Genomic DNA, 10,676 nt, shown 5'->3' with positions numbered 1-10,676 from the left:
TGGCTTGGCAAGCTCCTCCGCCAGCTCCCTCAGTACCCTCGGGTGGATCCCATCTGGCCCCATAGACTTGTGAGTGTCCAGGTGGCGTAGCAGGTCGTTAACTGCTTCCTCTTGGATTATGGGGGCTTCATTCTGCTCCCCGTCCCTGTCTTCCAGCTCAGGGGCTGAATACCCTGAGGATAAGTGGTCTGAGCATGACATCATATGGTATGGAATATCCCTTTGGTCAGTTGGGGTCAGCTGTCCCAGCTGTGTCTCCTCCCAACTTCTTGTGCACCCCCAGTCCATTCGCTGGTGTGGAGGTGTGAGGAGCAGAAAAGGCCTTGACTCTGTGTAAGCACTGCTCAGCAGTAACTAAAACTGTGTTTTCAAAAACTGTGTTATCAACACTCTTTTCAGCACAAATCCAAAACACAGCCCCATACCAACTACTATGAAGAAAATTAACTCTGTCCCATTTGCAACCCCAAATGACAGTACTAATTAAAATAAAGGAAACACTTTTTATTCACAAGCATGTTCTCTTTCGCATTAAAATTTGCGAACAGGATGAAGATAGTTCTCCTACCCCTTTTTCAAGGGAAAAAAAAAAAAAAGAAGTCAACTGAGGGCAAGACTGTCCTGCTACATTAGTAGTTCTGGCAGGTCAATGGAAGTGAGTGAAGCTCCAATTTAAGCCTGCCTTAGCCAACATGCAGTTGGTAGGTGTTGACATCTGAGTATGGCTCCGTACCTTGGCAGCAGTGGTGACACTAAACTGCCCATGCAAGAATGAGGACAGACTGACTGAAGGCGGTGAAAGGCTGAAAAGCTGTGGAAGACCTCCTGGTGTGTCTAGACACACTGGAGGACTGCAGATAGTAACTGGTGCTATGATGGAGGTGCTCCTCTCCAGCAATAGCTGTTGTGCCACCGAGGAATTGAGGAATACGGGAACTGGCAGCTTGGTCCCGATCTCTCCTGGTGAGAGGGCAGCCATCTGCCCCGCCAATGTGTCACCTCAGGTAGCTGCCAAAACTGCTTTTAAAACTAACCCTATTTTCAGCTTGGTGCAGTAGCTTTTTTGGAGGTGCTTTAGGCAGTATTGGAGACCAAGAATTAAAGAACCTTCAAGTATTTTCTTTTCATGAATCTGAAGTCATCAGGCTCCCTAACCTGGAGTGCTCTGCAATGCAAACCTGTTTAAACTTCCAAGAGCTCATGGCTGTCTCTGAGAAGGATGGAGCGCAAGTACACAAGCTCAGCTTTCCCCCTGCTTCACACCCTTTTTGACTAGAAGAACTGAAGCCCCTGAGCCCACACACATCAAAAGGAGTCCTCAGGTGCTAGACGTGCTCAGACCTAGCAGTGCTCAAACCAGCCACCAACTCTGAGCAGCCGGCAGGTTTCGTGATGGCCCTCCAGGGCCGAGAAGCAGGTCTGGGGGCGCGGCGCCGTGGGGCGGGAAGGGAGACGCGAAAAAAGCCGAAACAGCGAGCGAGCACCCGCGGCTCGGCGCCGAGTTTCACTTCTGCAGAAAGGAAAACGAAACCGAGCGCTTCCCCGCGCCCCGGCGCGGCGGGAGGGGATGGGACGGGAGGGGACGGAGGGGAGGGGAGGGAAGGGGGCCGCCGCGCTATTAAGCGCCGAGCGCCGGGCGCTTCGCTGCAGCTGGCGAGCCGAGCCGAGCCGAGCCGAGCCGAACTGAGCCCAGCGGGTCGAGTCCAGTCGAACCGAGCCGAGGCGGGTCCAACTGAACCGCAGCGCATCCCGCTGGGTCGAGCCGAGCCGAGCCGGGTCGAGTCGAGTCGAGCCGGGTCGAGTCGAGTCGACCTGAGCCCAGCGGGTCGAGTCCATTCGAACCGAGCCCCGGCGGGTCCAACTGAACCTCAGCGCATCCCGCCGGGTCCAACTGAACCGCAGCGCATCCCGCCGGGTCGAGCCGAGCGGAGCCGAGCCGAGCCATGCAGCTGGGCGTGCTGGGCCTCCGGCCGCTGGCGGTGGCGCGGGCGGTGCTGGCGGCGCTGTGCGGGCGGCTGGGCGCGCTGTGCTGGAGCCTGGCGCCCCTCTTCCTGCCCCTGCCCCTGCCCGGCTGGCGGCGGGTCTCAGCCCCCAGCCCCGCCGCCCCGGCGGGCCCCCGGCGGGAGCGGGAGGGGGACGACGCGTCCCCGACGCCCACCAGCGTCAATTACCACTTCACCCGTCAGTGCAACTACAAGTGCGGCTTCTGCTTCCACACGGCCAAGACCTCCTTCGTGCTGCCCCTGGAGGAGGCCAAGCGGGGGCTGGCGATGCTGAAGGAGGCGGGTGAGTCCAGGGGGGCCGCCGGTGAGAGCCAGGGCGGGGGCATGGGCGGCAGCCGCGTCCCAGCGGGACCAAGTGGCGTCGAAGAAGTTATCCCTGTAACGTCATATCCCTGTAACTTCATATCCCTGAGGGGAAGAGCTGGGGTCCCTCTTCATACGGCTGCAATCGGGCACGGACAGCGTGTGGAAGGAGCAGGCAGTAGGCAGGCAGAGGTTCACAGAATCTTCCTTTGGTCCTTTTCTAGGAATGGAGAAAATAAATTTCTCGGGAGGTGAACCATTTCTTCAGGACAGAGGCGAGTTTGTAGGGCAGCTGGTCCAGTTTTGCAAGCAGGAGTTGAAGCTACCAAGCGTCAGCATTGTTAGCAACGGCAGCCTGATTAGAGAACAGTGGTTCAAGAAGTACGGTAAGGAAAAACCACTGCGCACAGAAGCACTGGCAGGGTTTGGGAGCCTCCTCGGGGCAGCCTCACCGAGAGATGGTTTTCAGTGCAAGTGGGAGATGGTTTCTTAGTGGTCCATTTACAGTAAACACAAGCCAAACATAAATACCAGTGAAATATTGTTCATTGTATGTTGTGAACATAGGCAGTTTGTGTAATATTGCCTCTTTGGTATAATAGTATAATAAAATAATAGCTCAGACTGTCTCCATAATGCGGGACACACACACACACACAATACATGTTTTGATGATGCCACCGCTGTGGCTTTTGTGGTTCTTCACAGAACTGTATTTACGTCACACTTTGTGACAAATCATGAGGAAGTGAAAATGGGCAGAGTCCTGACAGCTTTTAAGTGAAGGACTGAATATTAATCAGTTTTTAAAACTTGTTTTCAGGTGAATATTTAGATATTCTGGCAATTTCATGTGATAGTTTTGATGAGAATGTCAACGTTTTAATTGGCCGTGGTCAAGGAAAGAAGAACCACGTGGAAAATCTGCAGAAACTGAGACAGTGGTGCCGAGAGTATGCTGTTGCTTTCAAAATAAATTCAGTGATCAACAGATTTAATGTTGAGGAAGATATGAATGAGCAGATCAAGGCACTCAACCCTGTGCGCTGGAAGGTAGGAAAGTGGTGTATACCATAGGTTTCCTGTTCAGAGAAAAGTAATGATGGAGTTCTGGAGTCATCTGAACCTCTAAAGACCTCAGTCAGATCTCCAGCTCCAGCTTGGGCTAGTGTTAGTGGACTTCTTGTCAGCACTACATGACAAATGTTTCAGCATACATAGATCTAGTTTTTTTACGATATTAAAAATAAGATAGAAGGTCTTTAACATTTGAAAATGTGTCATGGTGTCGAGAAAATGAGAAAAAGTGTACAATGATACATTAGAATTAATATATCACCAATATATAAGTGTACATTAGACATTAATGTTCTTTTATAGAGTATTAGTGGTTAGTGTGCATATATTATATTTTCTACGAGAAATGTATTAAATACATTATGTTATCAGTTTGAAAACAGATAGAGATAATGTGACTTATAAATATGGGAAAACTTGTGGAATAATTTCTCATCGTTTGCTTCATGGAAATTGGTGTATATGCAGGATTTCCCAGAAAAAAAAATCACTGTGAAATCTTGGTCCTACTAAAGGAGTGTAAGGAAAATATGACATATATTTTAATATTTTATTAAGCTTCCTGGCCTACTTTCTTACTGGGGTTACAGAGCATGTTGATGGCAAAGGCACCTTTTTTCCCCCCAAAGTCTGAATGTAGTTGAGGACTTGGCTATTAGAAGGAAGCTGTTAAGTTGACAAACTATTGCATTTTGTTTCTGGAGAGTCTTCTCTATCTTTTCTGTGACCATCTGAAGCTTGTTAAACCTACAGTCACAAATCAGGTTAAAATCTTACAGATTGACTTGATAGTGTGCATTGTACATAGTACTTACTGGCATTTATAACACAGCCATACTATTTGAGGTTCAATCAAAAGTTAATTTGAGCTTTTATTATCTTTGCCCTTATTAAGACCAGAGCAGTTAAGATTTCTGTGGAAGCCTGGTCAGGAACCATAAGTGTATAATTACGTTTAGAACTATGTGATGTTAAGTTGCTAAAAATAAATCTGCACCGTGCCCTTCGTATAGTATTCACTTATCACAATTTGTGTCAGTGTGGCTCCACTGACAGAAAAATTAAAAGACATCACTACTGAGACCACTCAAGGTTTTTGTCATGGTGACAGTCTCTTATACTCAAGGCAAGTGAAAACATCAAATCTTAACCAGGTGCCTTTTGTCTTCAGGTATTCCAGTGCCTGCTTATCGAAGGGGAGAACACTGGTGAGGATGCCCTGAGAGAAGCAGAGAAATTTGTTATCAGCGATGAAGACTTTGAACAATTCCTGGATCGCCACAAAGATGTCTCCTGTTTGGTACCAGAATCTAATCAGAAGGTAAAATTGAAACTGTCCTTTTGTAACTTTATTTTGAAATAAAGTTGGAAAGATGGAAAAGAACTAGAAGCTTTCATGGCAATTAACACTTTCCCTATTAGTATGGGCTTAGAAGAGGTACAGTATACAACTTTGTCAGCAATTGGTTTTGTTATGGTGGAAGCCAAGGTTTTTAATTTTCATTAAGGCTTTTTATTGAGCACAAAGTTATTAACAGAAGAGTGAAAATAGGATCCCAATCCTGTGGAAGCTAGTGGGAGTCCTCTCACAGCGTCGTGTGGGCCTCTGCTCAGTGAGATGGATGTATAAAGTATCAGCACGGAAACTGGAGAAACTGAGTTTTCCACAGCTGAGTGGTGAACTCTAAACAATAATTAAGCCCTTTGAGTTGAATAGCTCTTCCCCACCAGGGCACAAGATCCTGAAAAGGTTGAATGATAATGTAAACACACTTTATACGCTAAGCATGGTTTCCTAATAGAGATTCACCATGATGTTAGGCTATGGCAGTGTCACCGACCTACAGAAAGTAAGATATCATCCCAGTCGCATTAATTGGGTATTGAGGAACAAGAACTAGTATTTTTGACTGACACATCTTACTAGGTACCCCCACGCACAATAAAGTCGTATTTTTAACATTGTCTATCTGAACTCCTTTGGACGGCACATTCAGGCTCTGTATTCACAAGGAGACTCCTTGCGCTACTGCAGAGCCCAGCGGTTAACTTGACAAGCTGCCATCCAGTTTACGTTAGCTGTGTAAAGTGCCTAAGGGTGGAGCTCAGGATCTTTTGTAAGATGCCTGCAGACCCTATACATGGCATGAGGAGAGTTAGAAGACTCACTGTTAAGAAAGTTTGTGAACTGAGTGAGGAGATACTAAGTTGAACTAAGTTCAGGAATGCCTTAAATCTCCCATCTCGCCTTCCTCTCCACAGATTAATACTCTCCATTTACAGTTTACTTTTTAATGTATAGAGAGCTCAAGTGAGCAGACTGGGTTGCCTCTACTATGAAGACATAGACGTGCGATCTACTGTTTAAGGCATTCGGTGGGAGAGAGCACTCATCGGAGGTGTTTAGATGAGAACCCAGAACTGTTTCTGCATTTTTTCCCATGTAAGAAGTCCTACAAAAAAAGAATAGACTTCCCTCAGTAGGTTTGGTTCTAGAAGACTGTTTCTGATTTCTTTTAAACCTGTGTGAAAGATGGGCTCCAAATTGATCAGATTTCCTTTTCTACACAGCAGCAAGCTCCAGCTACCTAGAGGATTTTAGGGAAGGTCATGTAGCAGATGCCCAGTTAGCTGAGCAAACATGTTTTATTTCAACTGTTGGCCTATTTCCTGGTGCAGACCTGAGAGCTTTTTGAGCTGGGAGATTACTTTTGGAGATTACTAGAATGGAGTTTTGGTTTATATATTAATTTAGTTTTTTCTTTTGATCTATTATAGATGAGGGATTCATACCTCATTCTGGATGAATACGTAAGTCTTTGTTTGATACTTGGTATTTATATGCTAATATATGCATGTATGAAACAGTGATAACCAATTCTATTTACTATGCATTCTATAAAATAATTTTACCATGTAGTACAAGGAAGAGATGTAATTTTTTCCCATCAAACCTACTGAGAACTTGAATTTAAGTATGGCCTAAGGAGGAGTTGCCATTAGGTTGCATGCATGATCATTGCATCTCGAATCTTAAAGTGTAGATGTGTATCTTTGCAGGATGTCTTTGCTGTTTTTCTTTAACTTAAAAATACAGAACTTGTCCTGAAAGTTAAGTTTCAAAGGGCCTACTTAGTTTACATGTAACTGAAGAGCAAACATTTAATCTTCAGGAATTACGGTATAGTTTTGTTCCTGCTAAGATGTGTCAGTGTGTCTAACCGTGAGCTTCTGAGCCTTCTAAGGACTACAGTGAAACTGTTCATGCACTTACATAGGCTTTTGTGGGATTGCAGTGCAACTCGTTTAATTCTGTAGAAAAATTAAGCTTTTAAAAATTGACTTTCTAATGTCTTATCTATTGATGTTCCAGATGCGTTTTCTAAACTGTAGAAATGGACGGAAAGAGCCTTCCAAGTCTATCTTAGATGTTGGCGTAGAAGCAGCTATAAAATTCAGTGGATTTGATGAGAAGATGTTCCTAAAAAGAGGAGGAAAGTATGTGTGGAGTAAAGCAGACATGAAACTGGACTGGTAATGCAATATACTGAGTTTGGGCAGGTGCATTATGTAAAGAAAATAGCTGTGTATATACGTGCTTTTAACTACACTCAGTATATTATACAGATTGATGTTCAGTATAACTCTATATGTGAATGTGTTAAATGTTTTTAGAATGTAGATTATGTTCTCATCTATTGTTTGGCTGAACATTACCAAATACCTACAGAGCTTTCATATAAATAGATCTCTGAAATCAACTTTCTAGTCCATTGAATGAAGGACTTAACGGGCAAGCCGTTAAGGTGATGTCACATAGGAAACAGTTTTAAGATAATACATAAGTGTGCATGCCAGAAAATAAACCAAAACCCACCCCAATCTCTAGTTCATTATAAACAGCTGTAATGATGGATAAGTGGAAACTCTTACCAGGGAACGTCTTCTGCCTCGCTCGTTTGGAAAGGTAGATTGCAGTTCCTCACTCGATCACAAGAGGGCCAGCTGGCAGTCCTTCGGAAGCAGCCCCTGCCTTTTTCAAGGGTAATAGAGGGTCAGAATCTAGGAATCGTTATCTGTAATAATATATTTAAAAGGAAATCAAGATGAAAAAATTGGCAATTTTCATTCTTTAAGATTTACCTGTAAAAGTGTCTGTTGTTCTTCTCCCTCTCCTCCATATACACACACGATATTTGCAAAAAATGTTGGGGGATGTAATTTTCTGTGAAAACATATTTTTAGTCATGAAAAAATATTATATTTGTCCTAAAACATAAAAGTGCATTTTACCCAATGACAAGCAACTTCTTATTTCACATTGGCAATGACTTTAGTTCTATTTACAGTGAAAACAATGTTTGCAGTTTATTCATAACCTCCTCCATTTTCCTTTTATCTGCAACTATTGATTTAATATTTTTAACATTTTTTTTCTCTCCCCGTACGTACAGTTCTGATGAAGATTCCTTTTGAAATTAATTAATACTATGTAGCACACCTAACACGTACCTTCTGTTGCACACTGGCTGTGTTATTTGCATGCTTTTTATTTTGCTAAGCCATGGAATACAACCAACAAAGTTCATATATCATGTAGCCTTGTTTTAAAGGTTGCTTGGCTTAGTAATCATTCTTACTTGCTGGTTACAAACATGCAGGTATTAAGTGAAACTAATTAGGTTTTGTGATAGCTGTCTTTGATTTTAAGAGCTGGCAGCATCAACGTAAAATAAAGTCAAAAACCCCTGCAAAAACCAGTAATCTAATATGCTGCCCTCCTTCTTGGTTTTCTGGCAAGTTTTATGGCTTTATAATTACAGTGTTCCAAATCTAACTAGTTCCATCCACTCCAAAGCTCTGTATGAAGGGCATGGGGGATAAGCATTGCACAAAGCGAGCTGGCACTACTCATTCTTACTGTCCGTTGAACTCAATGCGTGGACTGTCTCACATGTTTAAATATTTGCAGCAGTTGGGAGCCAGCATGCATTAAATGTACCAGGTAGAGAAAATTACACTTTCTTTCCTTCTTCTGAAAATGCTAGTTGATTTTTTATAAGGAGTTTTTCAAGAGAAATGTTTTGCATTCACCTAATGCATCTTCAAAGTTGAAGAGGAAAGCATGTAAGTAGGAGCTGCTACTTCCGAATAAAGGAAGGTGCATCTCTGAATACACTGTGAATATGTTTCCATTTGTAATTCCTTCAGTTTCTATTTTTACTATCCTAACTGTAAATATACTGTTTCAGTGGTGCTCTTTTGCACCACATTGCATTTTGCAATCACAACACTTTCTAGACACTTAAACTTCACTATTTTTTTTCTTGTATTAATGCTAAGTGACATTTAAAATGTGGCCCACACACATTAACCCCACAATCTCTTGGCAGCTGTTTTGCTGACCTCAGTTGGAGTTCTGCCTGAGTAGCAACTACGGGCAGCGCAAATTTATGTAACTGTGGGGTTTCACTTCCTCTGCGTCCCCATTGCTCAAATGTTAGATCTACCCTCTTCCTCAGCATCTACGCTGCATGATAGAAAAGAAGCATTTTCCTTTGCTACTGGCTCAGTCCCAGCATGGGGAAAGATTTAGTGCATGAATGTACCACTAAATCTACCAGCTTGCTGCTTCTGCAGAAAACGCCAGCTGTATCACAGCACACAGATGTGAGGTGCACAAACTCCCATTCAGATCCAGAAATTCTGCCATTCTTTGCTTTGCATTTTTCTCTGTAAATGGCTATTCTTTTGCTGCAAGAGATCCTCTGTGCCTACGGAGGAAGCTGCAGGATAAACAAACTGGAGCTGAAAATGTGAAAATCCGGTAAATAATGTAAAGACATTGAAGATGGCTTTTATTAGAAGGTTCTAAGTTCTTATCTTCTTAAAATCTTAAGGATTTTACATCGCCTCTTGCTACCATACATAATTAAGAAAACGTTTCTGCTCTGTGTGATACTCTTTTCCAAAGGAAATGCCAGTCATGTATGTTGGAAATGGAGAATTTGACATAACACAGTTTGACAGACAACAGTTGAAGTTAAAGAATAGCTATTGGTATTTTTATATGCAAAATTCATTTTTGTGTAAAATCTCAAAATTTTTTTTGGCTACAGCTTGACTAACCTAGTTCTTTTTTTTTTAATCTATAAACACAGTTTGCGTTGGACCAAAAATGGATTTCAGGCTTTCATTCTGTAGTTGGGCCTAACTTTCAGCATGGGACTAGAAAAATGTTACTGAATTCAATAGGGCTACTCCCAAGCTTAGAGATTACACGCACATTGTGATCCTGAAGAATCAGGATTTGAATTTAAGTCCTGTAAACACAGATATGCTTAATTGTATTTTAATGTGTAATCTCATAGTACTGCAGCTAAGCACTTGCTAAAGATGTTGAATTGGGAAGGAACTTACACTGTAGTTTACTAGCATTATGCAGCTGTTCATATTTGTAAAATTTGTAGAGAATGAGCATTTGGGAGAATGAGTTACTTCAGTTAAAATCATCATGAATATACCTTGGGTAATGAATAAAACTGTCATCTAAGATGCACTTTAAGATGCCCTCTTTCTCAATGTGAAGGATGCTTGATATATTTGAGTGTTACAAATGATGAATTTTTAAATGATACTGTCACATAATTAGTGCTAAATATTTCACGTGTCACACATTTCAATAAATGTTTCTATTTTCTTAAGATTGCCTATAATTTCTTTTTTTTTTAAATATAACCCAGAACCATAATAGCAGAACATGCATTCACAAGAGATCTGTAATTCTGGATGCAACCTGTATTTAGCACAGGGGGTTGCTTGCACTGTGCCAAGGGCAGCATCTAGGCCGAAATGGAGAACAATAGTGATGATTCTCCTTGTGATGAAAAGCATTTGTTACACACTTGAGTGGACTGGGCTGTTTTGGGAGAAGACAGTTAAAATACCTTCTGCTATTCAGATGACAGCCATTACGAAAGACACAACTATCCATAAATACCTGAGGAGAAAAAAACATTATCTCCTGTTATGGTAGATAAGAGAGAAAAGCTAGTCAATTTAAAGACAAGTGGTTTCTCAAGCTCACCTCCTCATCTTCAGGCTGCAGTATAAACTCTTCTACTAGCCAACCTGAAATGGAGCTTTTCACAGTAATTAGTTGTGTGCGGAGGGAAGCTTTGTATTTCCTCCCCCACCCCCCGGCCTTTGCCAGTTTTTTTCCCGCATATTCTAGTGGAGCAAAGGTGCCCGGGAGCAGAGCTGCAGCAAGAAGCTTCACGCCGCCCGCCTGCC

At 42.8% G+C, this 10,676-nt stretch overlaps 1 protein-coding gene across 1 annotated transcript; it reads left to right on the top strand.

Moving 5' to 3' along the window:
• The first annotated feature begins 1,613 nt into the window (after positions 1–1,613).
• RSAD2 (radical S-adenosyl methionine domain containing 2) lies at positions 1,614–10,464 on the top strand. The gene is made up of 6 exons (XM_075145115.1): positions 1,614–2,286; positions 2,531–2,692; positions 3,130–3,359; positions 4,555–4,704; positions 6,162–6,194; positions 6,757–10,464. The coding sequence occupies exons 1-6, from the start codon at positions 1,944–1,946 to the stop codon at positions 6,919–6,921; spliced, it is 1,083 nt and encodes a 360-aa protein (XP_075001216.1). The 5' UTR covers positions 1,614–1,943; the 3' UTR covers positions 6,922–10,464.
• The last annotated feature ends 212 nt before the right edge of the window (positions 10,465–10,676 follow it).

The sequence above is a fragment of the Calonectris borealis genome, chromosome 3, assembly GCF_964195595.1.
Source record: "Calonectris borealis chromosome 3, bCalBor7.hap1.2, whole genome shotgun sequence".
NCBI lineage: Eukaryota > Metazoa > Chordata > Aves > Procellariiformes > Procellariidae > Calonectris > Calonectris borealis.
The sequence above is the reverse complement of the archived record's forward strand: the minus strand, read 5'-3'. Positions and strand labels throughout refer to the sequence as shown.

Excerpts from the sequence above, each read along its gene's own strand:
- RSAD2 (XM_075145115.1), top strand. The coding sequence starts at position 1,944 with ATGCAGCTGGGCGTGCTGGGCCTCCGGCCGCTGGCGGTGGCGCGGGCG. Across the intron at positions 2,693-3,129 it reads ACAGTGGTTCAAGAAGTACG|GTGAATATTTAGATATTCTG; the intron begins GTAAGGAAAAAC and ends ACTTGTTTTCAG. Across the intron at positions 6,195-6,756 it reads ACCTCATTCTGGATGAATAC|ATGCGTTTTCTAAACTGTAG; the intron begins GTAAGTCTTTGT and ends TTGATGTTCCAG.